Genomic DNA, 24,473 nt, shown 5'->3' with positions numbered 1-24,473 from the left:
TGGAAGCACACACAAGAGCTTTTGTTTTTTAATGTTTGTATTGTTCATTTGGTAAGACAAATGAAAGTGCGCGATGTCATCACACAGACATTTGGCAGTGAAATTGTTGCAGACATCTGCACAGAGCAGCCAAGTTGAAGCTAATTTAAGATTCCATTATGGTCCATTATGCTGTTGTGCTTTCTCTACCACAGAAAGATGACACCGAAAAGGCAGTAAAAATATTCCCATGTGTTGCGATTAGGTTGCAATAAAAGTTGATATTCTATATGTCTGGGTCTTGCCCTACGGTCTTATTAGGACTTAACGCAAATAGTGTCCAGAGTTTACCAATGCCCAAGTGTACTCTTTCAATTGTTTACAAATTCATCGAGGGCTTCTGTTAATCATGCTTCAGTTATATTTCAGCACTCGCTGTTGAAGACCCCTTGGGAAAAATGGCCAGTCTGAAGCTTCCTATTCTTGGACCAGGTTATCTACGTTGTGTCTTCCTCCGTCTGTACTTCATGAGACCCAACAACATGTTTCTCATCAGCTTTTCCATGGGATACTACAAAACAAGGTGAATGCTGTTACGTTAGCCAGAGACCGTTATAATGCTCAATTTTGATCATATTCATTTAACAAAAAGCTGCTGTTTTTGATTGTAGTTTGCTCTATCATCCATCCATCCATCCATTTCTACCGCTTGTGATAGTGCAGGTGTACTATATGTTGCACTGGATGAGAGTGTATATTGTATCAATAATCAAGAATCAGCTATTATTCCCTTGCAATGAATGCATATCTTTGCAGATTTTACTGTTTGTATACAATAAATGTTTTCATTTATTAGGAGAAAATACAACAAAAAGGGGACATGAAACAGGCGATGGTGTTGAAGATTTTCAGAAAATATGAACGTTTATCTTCACAACATTAATCCAAGGTAACGTATTCCTACTAGCCATGTACTTGTCATGCAACTGTCGGTAATAATATACTGTAACAGTGCTTTGGATATTACACAGTTTGCTTTAATATTGACCAAATACCATTTCCTTCCCAAAGTCATGCACCAAATGATGCTTGAACCGGTTTTGTTGTTTCTAAACTATGTCCCATTCCTTCCGCAGTCATAGAAATATAACTCCCTCACACACGCACACACGTACTCTAGTGGAGGGCTGTTCAACTGGCGGCAGGCTCAGTTAAAAAAACTTGGAAGAGACTAAAACATTTTTGCAGCTGATTCCTAAAACACTAAAGTGCCGTCATATAGGTGATCTTTGACAAGCTTTTTTGCAGTAGATCCTTAAAAACAGCAGAGTGCTCCTGTTGTATTGAGAGGGCTATTTTCCCCCTAAGGTGGCGACTTGTCCAGGGTGTACCCCGCCTACCGCCCGAATGCAGCTGAGATAGGCTCCAGCGCTCCCCGCGACCCCGAAAGGGACAAGCGGTAGAAAATAGATTTTGTAATTCTGACAAATTAAATAAACCAAAATCAAATGTCCACTGCATTTGTCCAATTAAGAATTATAGTGAAGAGGGGGAGTCCAGCTGCCCGGTCCTTTACTTTCTACAATTTGATCCCAATAAAATTTAGTTGAGTATCCCTGCTGTAGCGGAACTTTGGCACTCCCCGTATTTGTATAAAATTACAAAAAAACGGATTTAATAATATGCAAAAGAAAAAATTTACTTGATGAATGTTGACTCATTCAATGTTACTGTAATTATTTTCAGTTCACTAAGTAAATTATAAAATGGAAGAGCACTTGGTAGAGCACAGATCTCTGCCAGGGCATACCTCCCATTTGTAAAAAAGCCTTGAATCCAGATGGTGATCCATATCACCCTCCCCACTCATTTTTGTACTGACGTATGCATTGATCTGAACACTGACCGCATAGAGCAGATCTGGGCAAATTAAGTGCCGGGGGCTGCATGCGGCCCGGTAAACTTTTCAATCTGGCCCGCCGGACATTCCCAAACTATTTTTTTTAGATCTTTAAGATTTAAACTGTAGCTGCCATTATGATGTGCAGTGATGTTTTCAAATTACCGTAAGTCTTGAACTATACAAAGTATTTCAATGGTTGGAATCTGCGTTCTTGCATGATATTCTAGTTACTATGGTAATCTAAGTCACAGCAGCTCAGACGAGGCACCAAGCAGTGTGGGTGGGGAGCGTTTCCGCAGAGTGTTTCCAGAGCGAGCCTGAAAATGCGGGTCTCAGGGTCAGACGCGGAAGGAGATTTTTTCAAAAAAGTTCTAAAGCTTAGTGATATATCAGATTGTAGGTGTTTTTTTTTTCTTACCCTTCGCATTCATGTGTTTGTTCGCTCGATTGCAAAATATGCCGATCGAGAGGGGGTGTGACGGTCATATGTTGTCAATATTCATTGTTTTATCGTTCATAGTTGATATTATATATCCCACATTCTTTATTTTCATGTACATTCTGGGTGTCCCATTCAGTAAAAAAGGTAAAATTAAATTACGTTTTTTTAAGATGGTCTGTCATAACATTTTTTATCATTCAATCAGACATTATTGTGAGGTTTTGTATCAGTGTTCCTAAAAATAGATATACCGGCCCCCAGACACATTTTTTTCACTAAATTTGGCCGTCCGAGTCGAAATAATTGCCCAGGCCTGGCATAGAGGTTAAGGTAAAAGAGCTGGTAGTCAGAATCAATTGCATAATTAATCTAAGTGTGTTCATCATTAATGCAATCATTTTTTGTGATTAATCACATGAGTTAACTTACTAACGTTAATTTTTACAGCCCTAATATATATATACATATATACATAAATACATACATATATACACACATATATGTACATGTATGTATGTATATATATATATATATATATATATATATATATATATATATATATATATATATATATATATATATGTATGTATGTATGTATGTATGTATGTATGTATATGTATGTATGTATGTATGTATGTATGTATGTATGTATGTATGTATGTATGTATGTATGTATGTATGTATGTATGTATGTATGTATGTATGTATATGTATGTATGTATGTATGTATGTATGTATGTATGTATGTATGTATGTATGTATGTATGTATGTATGTATGTATGTATGTATGTATGTATGTATGTATGTATATATATATATATATATATATATATATATATATATATATATATATATATATATATATATATATATATATATATATATATATATATATTAGGGCTGTGAATCTTTGGGTGTCCCACGATTAGATTCAAAATCGATTCTTGGGGTCACGTTTCGATTCAAAATCTTTTGTTTTTTTTCAATTCAACACGATTCTCGATTCAAAAACTTTTTTTTTTTTTTTTTTAAATGAAAACAATACACAACAATACCATAATAATGCAATACAATTTCAAAACCAAACCTGACCCAGCAACATTCATAATAGCAATAAACAGAGCAATTGAGAGCATATGAGGACACACAAACATGACACGGAACAATCTAAAAGTAGTGAGACAAAAATGAATATTATCAACAACAGTATCAATATTAGTAACAATTTCAACATAGCAGTGATTAAAAATCCCTCATTGATATTATCATTACAAACATTAATTTAAAAAAAAAAAAAAGAACAATAGTGTCACAGTGGCTTACACTTGCATCGCATCTCATAAACTTGACAACACATTGTGTCCAATATTTTCCACAATGATATAATAAGTCATATTTTGGTTCATTTAATAGTTAAAACAAATTTAAATAATGGATCCCATATTCCAATATATGACTCATTATTATCTAAACTAAATGCAGTTTTTTCTACTGATATCATCTCCATAGCTTGTGTGTACCAGTCAGTATGAGTTGGTGTATCAACATCTATCCATTTTTTTAATATTACCCTTTTTGTTATTATGCATATTGAAAAAAATGCATTTTTACTCTTTGATGACACGTAACTAAATTGATGGAGATCCCCAAGAATACAAGTTTGCAGTGTCTTTGGGATATTTATATTAAGGACTGTGATTGCTTCTTTTGTTGTTTTCAACCATAACTCTTTTATTCTCTGACATTCCCACAATAAATGAACAAGAGTTGCCTCGGCTGCCCGACACTTCATACATAACTTGCTATCTACTACACCAATTTTAAACAGCTGAGAAGATGTAAAATACAATCTATTCAATATCTTAAATTGAGTCAGTTTATCTTTAATGCTTCTAAAGGGCTTATTGGCATTTTTCCAAATATCATTCCATGATATGTCTCTTTCATCTAAAATGTTTAAGTCCATCATCCATTTCCGAACACATGCATCATTTGCATTTCTAGTGTTGTGTTCATTTATTATTCCATAAAATAGTTCAATTAATTTCTTAAATGTATCTTGATTAAAAAGTGCATCTTCCAGTTCATGGCTATTTAAAGACATACTTTCAGAGGATATGCATTTATTTACAGCATGTTTTAAAGAGATAAAATTTAAAAAATGATTTCTGGGTACATTATATTGATCAACTAAATCATTGAACGGTTTAAAAGAGTTTTTATTAATAATATGATGAGGTTTAGTAATACCTTTGTCTTTCCATGTTGTCCATTTAACCACAATTTTTTTAATTATGATATTAAGATTGTACCAAAGCAGTTGATTTACAGATGTCATTGACTTGATTCCTAGATTCCTAGTATTTTCTGACACAGTTTTAGAATGTTAAAGGTGGCTTCTATTGGGCTCTGCCTCAATTCATTAGGTATTTTTTTAATATAATATAAACTCCCCACATCAATGTCCAAATTCATTAAAATATTTTTTTTCTATGTTGATCCAGTCCTTATCTGCAGAAGAATGAAATAAGTGACTTGCTTGTTCACAACCGAAGGAGATATAATAATGTAAGAAGTTTGGTAATTGTAGTCCTCCTTTATCTTGTGTACAAGACAACCTTAAGTATGAACAACTGGCCTTCTTTCCACACCATATAAGATGTGATATCATTGTATGTATTTTCTTAAACCAACTTTTATTAATTTTCAGTATATAATTAACTGCTGGCAGTATACTCATTTTTACTATGTTCACCCGACCCCAAAGTGATATTTGGAGACGTGACCAGCGTTCCATTTTGGATTCTATCTTATTTTTTAAATGTTTAAGATTTAGATATCTGCTTGTATAAAGGTTTCGTGTAATGTGTAGTCCTAGATATATGATTTCTGCCTCTTTCCATTTAATTTTGGAGTTCTGAACTTGTGATTTCTTGCAGTGTTTATTAAGTGGTAATATGTCACATTTGTCCCAATTGACTTTATACCCTGATAAACAGCCATATTCAGTGATGACATTATTGATATAGTGAAGAGAGGAGTTAACATGTGACAGGTAGAGAATCATGTCGTCACAATACATCGATAGCTTATTATACTGAGAGCCAATTTTTATACCATGAATATTATTTTCACTTCTTATTTTTGCAGCTAAGGGTTCAATAACAAAATTAGATAATAATCCAGATGCAGGACATCCCTGTTTTACTCCTCTTTTTAATGAAAAAGGTTCTGAAATATAATTATTGGTTTTGACTGATGCCATGGGCCTTGTATAAAGCATCTTAATCCATTGTATAAAATGATCTCCAAATCCAAATTTACGTAACGTGCAAAACATAAATGACCAGTTTATGCGGTCGAATGCCTTCTCCACATCAACAGTATATACTGCTGTGGGATAAGGGAGACTTCTAGCATAGTAAATAACATTAAACACTTTCCTTGTATTGTCTGAAGATTGTCGACCTTCCATGAAGCCAGTTTGGTCAGTATGAATTCATTTTCCTATTACATTTGATAATCGTGTGGCTAAGATTTTTGCCAAGATTCAAAAGGATTCTCTATTCATTCAATACATAGGATTTCAGCAGGATCTACCCCAGTCTGCTGACATGCAAGCAGAGTAGTAGATGTTTGTAAAAAGCTTTCATAATTGTAAAGGACAATGTTTTATCAACTGATTGCAATAATGTAAATTTGTTTTAACTATTAAATGAACCAAAAATATGACTTATTTTATCTTTGTGAAAATATTGGACACAGTGTGTTGTCAAGCTTATGAGATGCGATGCAAGTGTAAGCCACTGTGACACTATTGTTCTTTTTTTTCTTTTTTTTATAAATGTCTAATGATAATGTCAATGAGGGATTTTTAATCACTGCTATGTTGAAATTGTAACTAATATTGATACTGTTGTTGATAATATTAATTTTTGTTTCACTACTTTTGGTTTGTTCTGTGTCGTGTTTGTGTCTCCTTTCAATTGCTCTGTTTATTGCAGTTCTGAGTGTTGCTGGGTCGGGTTTGGTTTTGGAATTGGATTGCATTGTTATGGTATTGCTGTGCATTGTTTTGTTGGATTGATTAATTTAAAAAAAAAAATAATAATAATAATAATAATAAATATTAAAAATAAAAAAAAATCTATTTTTTAAAAATGAGAATCGATTGTGAATCGCACAACATGAGAATCGCGATTCGAATTCGAATCGATTTTTTCCCACACCCCTAATATATATATATATATATATATATATATATACACACATGTATATATATATATATATATATATATATATATATATATATATGGTATATATATATATTAAAAATTAAAAAAAATGTACTTTTCAAAAATGAGAATCGATTGTGAATCGCACAACATGAGAATCGCGATTCGAATTCGAATCGATTTTTTCCCACACCCCTAATATATATATATATATATATATATATATATATATATATATATATATATATATATATATATATATATATATATATATATATATATATATATATATATATATATATATATATATATACACACACATGTATATATATATTTATATATATATATATATATATATATATATATATATATATATATATATATATATATACACACATGTATATATATATATATGGTATATATATATATATATATATATATATATATATATATATATATATATATATATATATATATATATATATATATATATATATATATATATATATATATATACCTGTATATATATACACATGTATATATATGTGTGTATATATGTATATATATATATTAGGGCTGTAAAAATTAACGTTAGTAAGTTAACTCATGTGATTAATCACAAAAAATGATTGCATTAATGATGAACACACTTAGATTAATCATGCAATTGATTCTGACTGTACCAGCTCTTTTACCTTAACCTCTATGCCAGGCCTGGGCAATTATTTCGACTCGAATGGCCAAATTTAGTGAAAAAAATGTGTCTGGGGGCCGGTATATCTATTTTTAGGAACACTGATAAAAAACGTCACAATAATGTCTGATTGAATGCTAAAAAATGTTATGACAGACCATCTTAAAAAAACGGAATTTAATTTTACCTTTTTTTACTGAATGAGACACCCAGAATGTACATGAAAATAAAGAATGTGGGATATACAATATTAACATATATATATATATGTTATTAACAATATATATATATATATATATATATATATATATATATATATATATATATATATATATATATATATATATATATATATATATATATATATATATATATATATATATATATATATATATATATATATATATATATATGTGTGTGTGTGTCCTTCGATGTCGGCTCTTCCTATCATTGTGAAGCAGAATTCACCAAGCGTAAATCAGATTTTGTGTGCAGTCTAAACATGACCTTTTGTCTTTGCGGGGTGCTAGCATATACACAATCAGGACCATGAACTTAAGGTAGTGTACTAAAAATAATATGGATCAGTCCCAAAATGAGTTGCTCCTTATCTCATTTCTGACATTCACTAAAAGTTTCATGAAACTCACGTTTTGAGTTGTGTTGCTCGCTAGCCAACGAACTAATGACAGCAATTACATAACATCCTTGCAATGTAATGAAGGGGCATATTTTTTAACTTTTAAATAGTGGCCTCTGCTCTAATTGACACCACTTCCTGAGCAGGCATGGCATATGTAAAGCTGATGTTTAAGGTGGAATGTTAAGATAAAGTGCTGCTGTGTACGGTACAGAGCATTCAGAGGAAATACATTTCAACATGTAGGTCTTGGGGGAAAAAAGAATGATCAAATGTCTGCTGACAATATGAAAATAGAGTCAAGACTCAAAATGTAAAAATATTTGTTATGTTTAATTATTGACAAATTCAGCATGTAGTAAGAAAATCATATGCATCAAACTGTACAGTGTCATAAAAGTAGTGATGCTCAAGCTCACTGTCTTCAGACCAAAAGGTTTTTCAGGATGGACTCCAGCAGCCCTTCATCGCCTCACTAGGATGAAAATAGACAAGAGAAATGTACATGATCCATTAATCTTGGAATATAATTGGATTTAAGTGGTAAAAAATGAATGTGTGTGACTGCTACTGTAAGTACACAGTCACTCTTGAGTGTTAAGGTGCTGTGGCACCACAGCATTTTGATAACAGAAGGTGGTAACATTAGAACCATGTTTGCACTTGACGCCCCGCTGGTGTTTATAAAGATGCCACTGACCCTCAACCAACAGTCTCCCACACACACTCACATATCCTTTTGACAGAGTTATAGTTAGTGACGGACAGCAAACCAAAGAACCTGTGAGTGTGTTTCATTCTTTCGAATGAGTAAACTATTTGTATTGCCAGACTGTACATACAGGATAATGTGTGTGATTTTAAACAAGCTGGTCACACTATGAGGCCAGTTGTCATCTAAATCAAGCCAGCAGCTTCCAAAGTATCCAGCAAGACCACACCTCTTCACCCCTTAAGCTCCCGTCTTTTCACACACTAATCCCAAAGGTTTCACCGCAAGATGGGCATCCTCTAGCCAGGGTCAACATCTAACAATAAACTCCTTTAAAATATGATATATTCTTAAACAGGGCTGCCCTTCCCTATGTATATACCACACGCTGTCCAAAACAGGACCCCGATTTGCATGAATGAGCTCATGTAACATGTCAATTAATGAATGTCAGGGCGCTTCATATAACATTTTACCATAAACGTATTCCTAGACCGTTCCTGCTCCGTCACTGGTAAGAGTATAATGGCAAATTTCCCCAAGTATTTCCATTGTTCCCTATGACGCGCAGCGTTCGTGTCAGGCTAGTTGGAATACCGGTCAAAGGTTTATGTTTCAATTGTTAAATTTGTTATTTTGCAGAAAATTATAAATTATTGAATAATATATGACCAAAACATGCCTTAAATTAAATTTAAGTTTGTTTTTTTTAAAAAGTATGAAAATCATACACAAATAAAAAAAATTGTGATGTGGTGGCCTCAAAATACAATTCTGCTTAGGGCCCCAATTTAGCCAAAGGCAGCCTTATTCTTAAACATAGACACATTCATTGTGATTTTTTAGTGACGTATGGTAGTTTTGATGGCAAAAATAATCAACATCTGTTAAGAACACTATACAAATGCAACAAGACGGTCTGGTATGTTTGTTATTTTTTATGTATGTTTTTATAACATTTGCACTCAAAACTATCCAAATGATTGCACATTAATGCTACAAACATGCTCTAAGATTAACTTTGCATAAACTTCCTTTTGGATGACCACGCAAACTGAGAACACTGCCAAGACAACATTACACGTTTGACTTTAACATTAGACAATGCCAAATACTGTGCTCTCCAAACAATTCGGGTTCTTTGTGACCACTCACCTTGGTTAGCTCTCCTTAATGCAGTTGTTGCTCCTTGTAAATGAAGAAACTGTCAGAGGAAGATCAAAAGGACATAAAAACACAATAAGCCTTCTGGGCATGAGGCTCTGGCTTGGACATCAACACCGGCCTGCTGCTATATTTGAGTTTTGCCCTAATAAGACGCAAGATTTCAGAGTGGCTATCATGTGACACATTTATTGGAGACAGAAGCTCAGTATATCTTCTGGGTAACCCCTTTAGAATTTCCTCTTCTTTTTCACTGCTGTAAGTTGATCTGCTTTCCAATGGCATCGGTCCCTAGTGTGTGCAGGCACTTCTCAATTGTGCTGGCCGTGTGCCACATTCTTGGCAAAAACCCTTGGCTTACTTGTGCCACCTGTGTCGGCCTTGCATCTCTAATCAAACGTCTGCCATGCAGACAGAAATGCACAAAACTCCCTTCTCTTCAAGAAAGTGCAGCTGTACGGCATCACTCAGTGAGACATTTAGGGATCGTCTATCAGAAGAAGAAGAAACAAGAATAGCTGCTGGCACTGTTGTGAGAAATAATCCCTTTGCAATCTCCCCCTTTCCTCAAAGCTCAACGGTCCTGACTTCATTTTTTTAAAATTATTTCTGACTTGTACGGATTCTGAAACAGTATAGCAGTGACACTTAGAAGCTCCTCCGATGCATACCGAGGGACCACTTTAGTATTATACAGAGCCATCGCTCATGCCTTTGGCCTGTCTGCAACTGCTAACTTAACCTTAAGTAAAAGCTGAACACACTTCATACATAGCCTCCCGAGAGCCATTGCCCTCTACATTTGTGTTTTGCAAAACAGGGCTTTTATTTTCTCCAAAATGTGTAACTCTGACAAAAGGAACACACAAAAAACACACTGCAGACCACGGTGGTTCTCAGGAGCATATATTCACGTAGTTAAGTTGCTGACACAACACCTTCCCCCAACAATGCTAATTTTACATCTTGTACAGCAGGGATTCTCAAACTGTGGTACGTGTTCCACATGGGGTATGTGGGCTCCATTGAAGAACAGTGTTTTATTTTCCTATATTCAAACACAGTGTTACTCTTCAAGTAGTGTGTAATGTTACAGTGGCCAAAAATACTAAATATACTTCTGCCTTCTTTTTAATAAATACTCAGGCCTACTACGCTACTGTATTTTAATATTGGTCATTATGGTGGTCTTTGGAGAGCCAGGTTTTTTATAGATGGTATTTGGTGAAAACAGCTTGAGTACCACTTTTGTACACCATTTGCATCTATTTCCAATTAACAAGTGCTATGTGTTACATTGTCGGCTCATCTGAACAAGACAAAAAAAGACAACACCACAGTACTGTTTCTGCAAACAGTTGCATCTCTTGAGATAAATCCAAACCCTCTTAGGGAGCCAACAAGAAAGATATATATCTAGTATTTCATATGCAAGCAAGATTCAAGAACTACTCCTCAAGTAGCAAGGCAAGCAACATGCCCAAATAGAGCAAGATACATGCAATGGGATCAGATCACACTGTATAAAAAGGCAGAGCAAGCACCCATCTGAGACAGACACCCATCAAAGGTAGGTTGCTCAGAAGCTAAGCTCCATCATTATGTTTGAAGAGGCTGTGTAAAAAATGTGTCATTTGTGCCAAAACCCTAATTCAGTTAAGCGGAGAAGGATTAAATATTTATTAAAGATTCAATACTTTAAATAGTGGGCAGTTGCACTTCCATCCACTTAAGTATCATGAAGAAAGGCTATGTGAGCCTTACTGTGTACTTTTTGTTGTATTTATTTTTAGTCTACGGCCTGCCCTGAGCTGTCCTGAATTCCTGCATAGCTGTTGTCCTCAAAGGTAACGTCATTATCGAATTACTAATAATATGCTTTGAAATATTTCCTCTTTAATTAAGCCAAGGCTTATCTAGGTGTCCTACAATATTAGGAGATGCAATCCATCTTGACTCCTTAGTTGATACAAACAAATTGCTATGAAGAGTTTTTTTCTGTTTTTTGCTTGTAGTAAAGAGTCATCATGGGTGATGCAGAAATGGAGTGTTTTGGCCCGGCGGTCATTTACCTCCGGAAGCCAGAGCGAGAGAGAATCGAGGCTCAAAACACTCCTTTTGATGCAAAGACAGCGTACTTTGTGACTGAGCCCGCCGAGATGTACCTCAAGGGCAAACTGGTGAAGAAGGAAGGTGGTAAAGTCACTGTGGAAACGCTCATTGGAGCAAAGGTAAGAGTGATATTGTATGATTTCGAGGAATAGTAGTAAAGACGCTACTCTATTATGTGATTTCAAATCTACAGTCCAACATCTGACTCAAATACAAATAAAACAAAGATGCTTCATTATTGTAAAATCACTTTATATTGGGTAACTCTATGCTTAAAAGTAGTGCTGTCAAATGATATTTTTAGAAAAATCAGATTAACCACACGGACGGATACTCACTCATCCACGAAGAGAGCTAGTGGGCAGCCTAAGACGGTGTTGGCTCACCTGGTTGCGTTATTGGGTCTTGTCCTAACTTTCACCATGTTAAGACGGTGTTTTTGTTTTATTATTTGTCTATGCATGGACCAATTATGTATGCACAATATATATTATTTATTACTCATTTTTAGTTTTTTTAATTATATTTTACTTTTGTAGTTTTATGTAAAGCTAGCTGAAGTGGCAGCTAGCTGGTTGCAGTGAGCTCTGTGCTCTTTATGTCCTCCTTTGTGTTCTTTAATGCTTCCCTCTCGTTTTCAGGTGTTTTTGCCTTTTGGTTTAAACCCTTTCTGGACTGAGCAACAAGGGGGAGGGAGCACTTTTGTGACCTTTGCGCTACTTTTAAAAGTTTTTTGTGGACTTTTAGATTCTATACGGCAACAACATAATTTCCCCATTGTGGGATAAACAAAAGTCTATCCTATCCTATCCTATCCTATCTTATCCTAATCACCACACGGTATAGTAGCATTCAGTAAAGGGGCACACAAACTAAATTGCGTCATTAATCTGCGTTTATACATGATTAATGCAATACTTCTATGATTAATCGCACATGATAATGCGTTAACTGTGACAGATTTACTTAAAAGTTGTCTCTGCTAAAATTAAAAATGTACCTACCCTATTGTCTCTGTCAGTCTATTACAGTCAAGGAGGATTACATTTTTTTTTCTCATTTAGTAGCACCTGTACAGGTGCTACTAAATGAGCACGTGCTACTAGTAGCACGTGCTACTAGTGAAAAAGCTAAGCGTACAGCACTGTAAAAGCCCACTAATACAGTTGTGTTAATGTTCTATTTCTATCAGAGTTTAACAGTCAAGGAGGATGAAATCTTCCCCATGAATCCACCAAAGTATGACAAGATTGAGGACATGGCCATGATGACCCACCTCAGCGAGCCTTCTGTGCTGTATAACCTCAAAGAGCGCTACGCAGCATGGATGATCTACGTGAGTCCCGCTCAAAGAAGACTCAAGTGTTTAAATACTGTCATCTAACATATCACATGCTTTTCCAGACCTACTCTGGGTTGTTCTGCGTCACTGTGAACCCTTACAAGTGGCTCCCAGTGTACGACGCAAAGGTCGTAGAGGGATACAGAGGCAAAAAGAGGATTGAGGCTCCACCCCACATCTTCTCCATCTCTGACAACGCCTATCAGTTCATGCTCCAAGGTATCAATGCATGTTACAATGATGAATTGTTCTTTTGGGGTCCATGAACATAGCAGCTGTATAAACTGTTGTATACCTTTTTGATATTTACAGATAAAGAAAACCAGTCCATCCTGATTACGTAAGTACATACAATTGTACATGTTTGTCTAGATTGCAACCACTGTAACAATCCTAAATTGCCTATGGCTACATTTTATAAACCAGTGGAGAATCCGGTGCAGGAAAGACTGTGAACACCAAACGTGTCATCCAGTACTTTGCGACAATCGCAGTGGCTGGAGGAAAGAAAGTGGAGCAAGCTGCCGGCAAAATGCAGGTAAAGAGTGACTGAATAAAAGTTACTATGACAAATGCAATCAGACGGAAATACGAATTTTGTGTGACTTCTTCTCCAGGGTTCACTGGAGGATCAAATCATTGCAGCTAATCCATTGCTGGAAGCTTATGGTAATGCCAAGACTGTGAGGAATGACAATTCTTCACGATTTGTAAGTTGTTTTATTTGTTCACTGATATCTTTGCTGATTGTCTTGGGTACCAATTATTAACCAGATCGAAAGAAAAAACACTTAGATTAATGCTGGCTCAGCTATGTGCAATGATGGAATGTAATATTGTGCAAGTAATGTAGTGGGGGAGTGCCAATACAACCTTTTCACTTCCGGTACAATATTGATATAGGAGCCTTGCGTATTAGCCAATACCAATATTTCTCATATACAATATCAGCATGAATCATAAATACTTTTATTATTTTATATTTTGGAATGTTAGAAAAGGCTTGATCAAGTAGCATACTCATGGAAAAATACTAACTTATTTATTATTAACTGTTTGGAATGGACGTATGTTGTCTCTAAGTTGAATTGTAGTGGTAATTGGTTTCATGGCGACACCTAGTGGCCTCAATAATTTATCATTTCATTTATGAACTTAGTTCATGTTACAGTAAGTTGAATCATGCTAATATGTTTGTTACTGGATACCTACTAATACCTTTCTTCCCTGGAGACTTTGTATTTGTTAGTAATATGCAATTATACAGTAATTATCTGATACTTCTTTATATTGACAAAGGTCAAATATTGTTAAAATAAAGACATTTATTACATATATCTAGCTTGTGTGCTTAACTAATGTGTAGCTGTTGGCTCCTGGAGGCCTAAAGCATGGGCTATAGGCTTTACCTTTTGTAAATGACTTGAATAAAATAGAAGAAAATACCAACCTTGTAAGCTTATTGGAGGACATTTTGATGTAGCTGGCTGTCCAGCTTTTCACATGTAAACTTGAGGCAGGACTGCTTTTATCTGCCATTTTAGATGCTAGCCGGTATAATTCGATAATTGCTTTTTGCTAATATCAGACTAATATCAATATAAGAGGCACATGTGCGTCTGATACTTTTTAAAAAACGTTATTGCCAACCGTAACAGGCCAATATCACTTTTCAGTTTGAACTCTGCACACACATTTCACAATAGCACTCTGCACACCAGCAACACATCACTTCCTCATTATCCGCCCATTACCGTTATGGCAAGTAATGTGCATTGACAAACCTCAGAATTCTGAACAGCGATATTACAACACAAGCACATTCTCTGTGTTCTGTAATACTGCTGGTTTTGCTGTGGTATACATTTTTCACATAATTATTCTGTCCAACTTCTGTGTCACAAAATTCTGTTAAATTAAACAAACATTGTTTTTTTTAATCAAAATGTATATGTTTTCCGTTTTGTAAATACCGGTTCAGGCACTGTTTTAAAAGTACTGATTCAGCACGGGTATAGGTTAAAATGTAAACAATACCCATTCCTAATGATAAAACAATTCTAAATGACCAACCATATAAAATTAATGTGCTTCTGCATAGGGTAAATTCATCAGAATTCACTTTGGAACCACTGGAAAGCTGGCTTCAGCTGATATCGAAACATGTAAGCTTCCTTCTGTGGTATCAAGTTGATTTATGTGCTTCAGAGAATGATTCTCTTTTTCTACATAATCCATACAGATCTGCTGGAGAAGTCCCGTGTCACTTTCCAGCTGTCTGCTGAGAGGAGCTACCACATCTTCTACCAGCTCATGACAGGCCACAAACCTGACCTAATTGGTGGGGAATAGTCCATAATTCTGATATTATAAGTAAAAGTGTTGAGCCTATTCCTGCATACATTTTATATGCTAACATACACAACTCTTTCAGAGGCACTCCTGATCACAAAAAATCCATATGACTTCCCAATGATCAGTCAAGGTGAAATCACTGTGAAGAGTATCGATGACATTGAAGAATTCATCGCAACTGATGTGAGTATTACAGTTCAGTTTATTCCTACATCACATTTGTGTTTTTTAAAGTTTATCTTCAACAATCCTGTGCATTAGCTCTGTGGGAAGGTTATATTTATATTTAGGGCAATAAAATAAAAAATGAATAGTAACATAAAATAAATAAATCATATTTCTTAATTGAACTGTGTTATACATTTATTTTCTGTATGATTCCAATCTTTTTTTTTAACATTTTCTTAAGTACAAATGGCTGAATTTGCACAATCCTTCAATCAAAAACCTGAGATGATGAAATTAATCTCTACTGAAGTGTGCAGGCAAGCTTACCCTCTTAGTACATCATGCCTAGTGCTGAGTGCACAGCATTTGACTGAATACAGGGTAAAAACCTATGATGAGGCTGCCAGGAAGATTTCTTCTCTGATTAGTGTGCAATTGAGCAAAGGGGTGTTTCTGTCAACACGTCACCTACATAATGTTTAGTTTGCAGAAACATTTAGATCATGATTTAGTGTAATGTATTTATTATAAGTGTTACATCAACATTATTGCTAATTGTGCAATAAAATACAGTGTCATCAAACAGAGAGGGGCGCAGTTTCGCTCCTTCACCATAAAGAGCATACATGAGCTAGTAGGTGCTCGTCGCTGTTATCTTTATGCAATGAAGCACAGCTCCGTTGGGCGGGAACTTGGTGCAAAACAATAGCTCACATAGCGGCTGACAGACTTTTAAAACTAAAATAAAAATAACAGCTGCTTCGTGGAGAAGAATAAGCGCATGCACTTCTTTTAGAAATAAAGGAAAGACCACAAATGCTCTGTAGTTTTATTTGTTCTATCAAATGGTATTAAGAAGTATTTGAAAACTACATTTACTGAAGGAAGCTCTATTAACATTGATTAGAGCACAAGAATTACAATTGTGAAAAAATGTCCGATTATTCTCATATGAAATTTATAGTAGACCACAGTCACTGTTGAATAATCTCCGCTCCACATTTATCGGAAAGTGAGGCAAAACTACTCTGAAATGTATTACAGCTTGTGTCTGAATTTTAAATACTACATGTTGTGCATTGCAGACTGCCATTGACATTCTGGGATTCACCGGGGAAGAAAAGCATGGCATCTTTAAGCTAACTGGATCTGTGATGCATCATGGCAATATGAAGTTCAAGCAGAAGCAAAGAGAGGAGCAGGCTGAGCCTGATGGCAACGAGGGTATGAAGTTCAAGCCTTTTAAAAGAACTACAATCTCTACACGGTCTTTTCTTGAACATGATTTGAAAATATTACCGCCTTTCACTCTTAGTGGCTGATAAAATCGCTTACCTCATGGGTCTGAACTCTGCCGACATGCTCAAAGCCCTGTGCTATCCCAGAGTGAAAGTTGGGAATGAATTTGTGACAAAAGGCCAGACTGTGCCACAGGTATGCGATGCTGACCAAAATCTTTAAAAATACAGTTGAAACAACACAGTCAATAAAAATGATCACATTTGTTCATGTTTGCACTCCTTATCATTTAAGGTTCACAATTCTGTCATGGCTCTCAGCAAATCAATCTATGAGAAAATGTTCTTGTGGATGGTGGTCAGAATCAATGAGATGCTGGACACCAAGCAGTCCCGAAGCTTCTTCATTGGTGTGCTGGATATTGCTGGATTTGAGATTTTTGACGTAAGCACGCTTCACTTGTTGTACACATTAGAAAAGAATAGTACAATAGTTTGAAATAAAGGTATAGACAAGTGTATATCCAACATTAGGGGATCATTGAAATTTTCTTTATTTGTCAGTACAACAGCTTGGAGCAGCTCTGCATCAACTTCACCAATGAGAAACTGCAACAGTTTTTCAACCACCACATGTTTGTCCTGGAGCAAGAAGAGTACAAGAAAGAAGGAATTGAATGGGAGTTCATTGACTTCGGCATGGACTTGGCTGCCTGCATTGAGCTTATTGAGAAGGTATATAAGACAACTTGTATTATTGTAGATAAGAAAATAAATGACATAATGCTGACATGTCATTACAGCCAATGGGCATCTTCTCCATCCTTGAAGAGGAGTGCATGTTCCCCAAGGCTTCAGACACAACCTTCAAGAACAAACTGTATGACCAACATCTTGGCAAAAGTGCCCCCTTCCAGAAGCCAAAGCCAGCCAAAGGCAAAGCTGAGGCTCACTTTTCCCTTGTTCACTACGCTGGTACTGTTGACTACAATGTCACTGGCTGGTTAGACAAGAACAAGGACCCCCTGAACGACTCAGTTGTGCAGCTCTACCAGAAATCCTCAGTCAAGCTGTTAGCCCACCTCTACCAAGCACATGCCGGAACCGAAGGTGAGGTCATATTTAAATGGATTCTCACTCCTTTTTACAATACGCTAGTTGACTTGTATGGAACTGGTGTCAGAGATGAAGTCTCAAATTAAAACATACCATCTTGAAAAACATTACAGCAGATAGTGGCAAAAAGGCTGGCAAGAAGAAGGGTGGCTCATTTCAGACTGTGTCTGCTCTTTTCAGGGTAAGCATCACTACAATTACTTAATGTCGTTTGATTGAAACTACATTTTATTTTCCATATTTCAGGAGAATTTAGGCAAGCTGATGACCAATTTAAGAAGCACCCATCCTCATTTTGTGCGTTGTTTGATTCCAAATGAATCCAAGACCCCAGGTACTAACTCTTAACACTATGTACTCTAACATTGTGATTAGAATCAAAAGTTAAAGTTAAGTTAAGTTAAAGTACCATGATTGTCACACACACACAAGGTGTGGCGAAATTATTCTCTGCATTTGAGGACTACAATTAATCCTATACTCATTTGAGTAACTCTCGATATGATATGCGATATAAGGACCATTGTAACAATAATATATATCGCAATACAGCTTTACATTTCCAATTGAATGTAATTTCTTTTCAGGTCTGATGGAGAACTTCTTGGTCATTCACCAGCTGAGATGTAACGGTGTGCTGGAGGGCATCAGGATTTGCAGGAAGGGATTTCCCAGCAGAATCCTCTATGGTGACTTCAAGCAGAGGTAATGACTTTTGCAACACAATTCTTACACATTCATGTCAGCAAATACTAATCAACATCCCTTCTGTTAGATACAAAGTATTGAATGCCAGTGTCATTCCTGAGGGACAATTCATTGACAACAAGAAGGCTTCAGAGAAACTCTTGGGCTCCATTGATGTTGACCAGAGCCAGTACAAGTTTGGACACACAAAGGTAATTTGTTTGGCTGGAATTGCTGCGTGTATGAAAGCTCAACATTATTTCCTGCACAATGACTGTGCTTCAGGTGTTCTTCAAAGCCGGCCTGCTGGGTACTCTGGAGGAAATGCGAGATGAAAAACTGGCTATCCTAGTGACCATGACTCAGGCTCTCTGCAGAGGTTACGTCATGAGGAAGGAGTTTGTCAAAATGATGGAGAGGAGGTACAAGATATTAAGACTGATAATAGCCTGGATACATTAAAAATACATTTCCATTTATTGCCTGGTGTTTTCAGGGAGGCCATTTACTCCATCCAGTACAACATCCGCTCATTCACGAATGTCAAATCATGGCCATGGATGAAGCTGTACTTCAAGATCAAGCCTCTGCTGAAGAGTGCAGAGACTGAAAAGGAGATGGCTAACATGAAAGAAGACTTTGAGAAAACCAAGGAGGATCTCACCAAGGCTTTAGCCAAGAAGAAGGAACTAGAAGAGAAGATGGTTTCTCTTCTGCAGGAGAAGAATGACTTGCAGCTGCAGATTCAGTCTGTAAGTAAAACATGTTTTAAATAAAACATTACTCTGTATTTGTTTGTATTGATTGTATATCATTGTTCTGTAACTACAGGACGGTGAAACCCTTAGTGATGCTGAGGAAAGGTGTGAGGGGCTCATCAAAGCCAAAATCCAGCTGGAGGCAAAAGTCAAGGAGGCTTGTGAGAGGCTGGAGGATGAGGAGGAGGTGAATGGTGAGCTGACTGCGAAGAAGAGGAAGCTGGAGGATGAGTGCTCTGAGCTGAAGAAAGACATCGATGACATGGAGCTTACTCTGGCTAAAGTAGAGAAGGAGAAACATGCCACTGAGAACAAGGTGAAAAGATTTGCAACTATTTGATACCTCACCATGGATTCAAAACACTGTGTTCACTTTAATGATCTTCCTTGCGCGCAGGTCAAAAATCTGACAGAGGAGATGGCCACTCTTGATGAAGGCATCGCCAAGTTGTCCAAAGAGAAGAAAGCCCTCCAAGAGGCCCATCAACAGACCCTGGATGATCTTCAAGCAGAGGAAGACAAAGTCAACACTCTGACCAAGGCCAAGATCAAGCTGGAGCAGCAAGTGGATGATGTACGTTGTGACAGACTGTACATGTACTTACCAAGAATACTATAATAAAAGTAATAATGCTCATCATTGTTGAAAACAGCTTGAAGGATCCCTGGAGCAAGAAAAGAAACTTCGCATGGATCTTGAACGATCAAAGAGGAAGCTGGAGGGCGATCTGAAGTTGGCTCATGAAACCATCATGGATCTCGAGAACGACAAGCAGCAGTCTGATGAGAAAATCAAGAAGTATGTGAATCTAGGGGTTAAATAGAAAAAATAAATAGTGAAAGCAAATGATTATGACCATTTAACCTTTTTTATATCTAGTTCAACATGAATGATCTAGTTGTATCTTTACACAGGAAGGACTTTGAGTCGAGTCAGCTCCTCAGCAGGATTGAGGATGAACAGTCATTGAGTGCTCAGCATCAGAAGAAGATCAAAGAACTTCAGGTTGGTTCACAGACAGTCACCTAAGTATTCTGACTTCAATCCACGTTCTGTTCATTCTCTGCTACCCGCAAATAACAGGCCCGTATTGAGGAGCTGGAGGAGGAGATTGAAGCTGAGCGTGCCGCTCGCGCCAAGGTTGAGAAGCAGAGGTCTGATCTTTCCAGGGAACTTGAGGAGATCAGCGAGCGTCTCGAAGAGGCCGGTGGGGCCACCGCTGTTCAGATCGAGATGAACAAGAAGCGTGAGGCCGAGTTCCAGAAGATGCGTCGTGACCTGGAAGAGTCCACCCTGCAGCACGAATCCACTGCTGCAGCTCTCCGCAAGAAGCAGGCTGACAGCGTGGCAGAACTTGGTGAGCAGATTGACAACCTTCAGCGTGTCAAGCAGAAGCTGGAGAAGGAGAAGAGTGAATACAAGATGGAGATTGACGACCTCAGCAGCAACATGGAGAACATCTCTAAGTCAAAGGTGAGTCCAAACTGTTGATGGGCAGCTTAGTCAAGTACTTATGTTGTACTAATATTTGATGGGTAATGCTGCCTCAAATTGACATTTTGCCTGTTAAATGTTCTCAGACTAATCTGGAGAAAATGTGCCGCACACTTGAGGATCAACTGAGTGAATTTAAATCCAAAAATGAAGAACATGTGCGACAGCTCAATGATGTCGGTCTCCATAGAGCACGATTGCAAACAGAACATGGTGAGAAGCAACTCTCCTAGTATCCTTACTTATGTTTTCTTCAAGGGTATGAATCAAACTATTTTTCTTCTCAGGTGAAATCAGTCGCCAGCTGGAGGAAAAAGAGGCCCTGATCTCTCAACTGACCAGGAGCAAGCAGGCTAACATCCAACAGATTGATGAGTTTAAGAGGCACCTTGAGGAGGAAGTTAAAGTATGTCAACATTTTTAAAGCAAAGTTTATCGCTGAACTTCAGTAAAGTGACAACCAAATGGTCTTCTTTCAAAGTCCAAGAACGCCCTGGCCCACGCCGTCCAGTCCTCCCGTCATGACTGTGACCTGCTCAGAGAGCAGTATGAGGAGGAACAGGAGGCCAAGGCTGAGCTGCAACGAGCACTGTCCAAGGCCAACAGCGAGGTTGCTCAGTGGAGAACCAAATATGAGACTGATGCCATTCAGCGCACTGAAGAGCTTGAGGAGGCAAAGTAAGCCTTGATGGCTTCATCTGTGTTCTTACAACACATACTAAACTAAGCTCTTCACAGGAAAAAGCTTGCCCAGCGTCTCCAGGATGCAGAGGAAAGCATTGAGGCAGTGAACGCCAAGTGTGCTTCCCTGGAAAAGACCAAGCAGAGACTCCACAGTGAAGTGGAAGATCTGATGATCGACGTGGAGAGAGCCAACGCTCTGGCTGCCGCCCTTGACAAGAAGCAGAGGAACTTTGACAAGGTCAGCTTCAACCATTAGCGTATATTAAGCACAGCCAAATGAAGTTATGACTAAACATGTCTTTCTGATGTGTTCAGGTTCTTGCCGAGTGGAAGCAGAAGTATGAGGAGAGCCAGGCAGAACTGGAAGGCGCTCTGAAGGAGGCCCGCTCACTCAGCACTGAGATGTTTAAGATGAAGAACTCCTATGAAGAGGCTCTGGACCACCTGGAGACCCTGAAGAGGGAGAACAAGAACCTGCAACGTAGGCAGAAATATTTCTTACCAGTCAATAAATATGCCATCACATTATATATTATTAGGGTTCTAGTTCTACATGGCACACTTGATAAGGTTAGGAGTGTGAGCCTCCTTGTGGACTCTTTACAAAGTCACAGTCATTTGAAGGAGCAATCTATAGCATCATTTGTAATATTATTTGAAGTCCAGCAGAATCTTTAACAGCCACAGAGCGGAATGCACATTTCAACCCCTGAAATGTTTTATTACAGAGGAGGTCTCGGACTTAACTGAGCAAATCAGTCAGACTGGAAAGACCATCCATGAACTGGAGAAAAGCAAAAAGATTGTGGAAATCGAAAAGTCTGAACTTCAGACTTCCCTTGAGGAGGCAGAGGTTTGTTTCCACATGAGTATCAAGCATGATAGCAAAGATTTCAGGAGACACGCGACAAAAAAGTCCTTACTCGCCTGTGTTTCTCAAGGCCGCCCTGGAGCACGAGGAGTCTAAGATTCTTCGCATTCAGCTTGAACTGACTCAAGTCAAGAGTGAGGTGGACAGAAAGCTCGCGGAGAAGGACGAGGAGATGGAGCAAATCAAGAGGAACAGTCAGCGCGTGATCGAGTCCATGCAGACTACTTTGGATGCAGAGATCAGGAGCAGGAACGATGCCCTGAGAATTAAGAAGAAGATGGAGGGAGACCTGAATGAGATGGAGATTCAACTCAGTCATGCCAACCGACAGGCAGCTGAAGCCCAGAAACAACTGAGGAACGTTCAGGGACAACTCAAGGTACTGACATCCTTTTTCTTTTCAAAAGTAGGCAGACAGAATTCTTCATGTTTATCTATGGACTCATTTAGGATGCTCAACTGCACCTTGACGACGCACTAAGAGGTCAGGATGAAATGAGAGAACAGGTTGCCATGGTGGAGCGCAGGAACACCCTGATGCTCGCTGAGATTGAGGAGCTGAGATCTTCTCTGGAGCAGACAGAAAGAAGCCGCAAAGTGGCTGAAGCTGAGCTGATTGATGCCAGTGAGCGTGTGACACTGCTGCACTCTCAGGTACGACAGTCAACGTCCAAACAAGGAAAGGCCCCGTAAACTGACTGTTTTGCAATTACATCGTATTTAGAACACCAACCTTATCAACACCAAGAAGAAGCTGGAGGCTGACCTCGTCCAGATCCAGGGTGAAGTGGAGGACTCTGTGCAGGAAGCAAGAAATGCTGAAGAAAAGGCCAAGAAGGCCATCACTGATGTGAGTCCTACCTCATACTGTCATTAATCCCAAAGGCTACTGTCACACTCATGGCTTTTGTGTTGCAGGCTGCCATGATGGCAGAGGAGCTGAAGAAGGAGCAGGACACCAGCGCTCATTTGGAGAGAATGAAGAAGAACCTGGAGGTGACAGTCAAAGATCTGCAGCACCGCCTGGATGAGGCTGAGACTCTGGCTTTGAAGGGAGGAAAGAAGCATATCCAGAAACTGGAGGCTAGGGTAGGTTTTTTTGATGAATTAAACAATTCCGGCCTTGAGGTTTTTGCTTTAACGACATTAAAAACGTTTTCGCTCACGCAAAGATTCGTGAATTGGAGAATGAGGTCGATGCCGAGCAAAGGCGTGGCGCTGAGGCCATCAAGGGAGTGCGCAAATATGAGAGAAGAGTTAAGGAGCTCACCTACCAGGTAACATAAACATCGCCAAAAAAATGCAAATATGATTTAGGGAGTGTGGGGAGAAAAAAGAATGGTTTTATATTAGATGTGTTTTCCACCAGGCTGAGGAGGACAGGAAAAATGTCAACAGACTGCAGGATCTGGTGGACAAGCTCCAGCTGAAGGTTAAGGCCTACAAGAGGCAGTCTGAGGAGTCTGTAAGTATTAGAGAGGATTTCAATGAAATTTGCAAACCATGCAAGTCAGTAGATGACTGACTGCATTGTGGCTTCCAATACAGGAGGAGCAAGCCAACACTCACCTGACCAGGTACAGGAAGGTGCAGCATGAGATGGAGGAGGCTCAGGAGCGGGCTGACATCGCAGAGTCCCAGGTCAACAAGCTGAGGGCCAGAAGCCGGGAATTTGTGAAGGTGTGACAGTGAGGATGGTGTTTTGTCAAAATAAAAATGTCATAAACTGACCTGTATATTTTTCTTCCCTGTCGTTGCAGACCAAGGAAGCAGAAGAATAAGCAGATGGTTGGTCAGCGTGGTGCATCAACAGAAACATATAATATGATTATCTTGTTTGTTCACTTCCAGAATCAATAAAAGGTAGTTTGCCCAAG

General features: G+C 37.8%; 1 protein-coding gene across 1 annotated transcript; it reads left to right on the top strand.

Annotated features, from left to right (window-relative positions):
* Nucleotides 1-866: 866 nt before the first annotated feature.
* Nucleotides 867-24,473, top strand: LOC133652836 (myosin heavy chain, fast skeletal muscle-like). The gene is made up of 41 exons (XM_062051827.1): nt 867-928; nt 11,564-11,617; nt 11,786-12,001; nt 13,075-13,218; nt 13,287-13,443; nt 13,537-13,564; nt 13,651-13,762; nt 13,842-13,934; nt 15,326-15,389; nt 15,467-15,565; nt 15,659-15,762; nt 16,833-16,971; nt 17,063-17,181; nt 17,281-17,430; nt 17,550-17,720; nt 17,789-18,095; nt 18,215-18,282; nt 18,348-18,435; nt 18,689-18,806; nt 18,877-19,000; nt 19,074-19,210; nt 19,285-19,540; nt 19,620-19,862; nt 19,944-20,120; nt 20,200-20,345; nt 20,462-20,552; nt 20,631-21,020; nt 21,128-21,254; nt 21,329-21,447; nt 21,523-21,719; nt 21,780-21,963; nt 22,041-22,206; nt 22,454-22,578; nt 22,667-22,975; nt 23,047-23,250; nt 23,321-23,446; nt 23,515-23,685; nt 23,769-23,873; nt 23,966-24,061; nt 24,145-24,276; nt 24,357-24,473. Exons 3-41 carry the CDS (start codon nt 11,798-11,800, stop codon nt 24,375-24,377), a joined length of 5,811 nt encoding a protein of 1,936 aa, XP_061907811.1. The 5' UTR covers nt 867-928; nt 11,564-11,617; nt 11,786-11,797; the 3' UTR covers nt 24,378-24,473.

Source organism: Entelurus aequoreus, linkage group LG01 (genome assembly GCF_033978785.1).
Source record: "Entelurus aequoreus isolate RoL-2023_Sb linkage group LG01, RoL_Eaeq_v1.1, whole genome shotgun sequence".
NCBI classification, from domain to species: domain Eukaryota; kingdom Metazoa; phylum Chordata; class Actinopteri; order Syngnathiformes; family Syngnathidae; genus Entelurus; species Entelurus aequoreus.
This window is presented reverse-complemented; position numbering and strand designations above follow the sequence as displayed.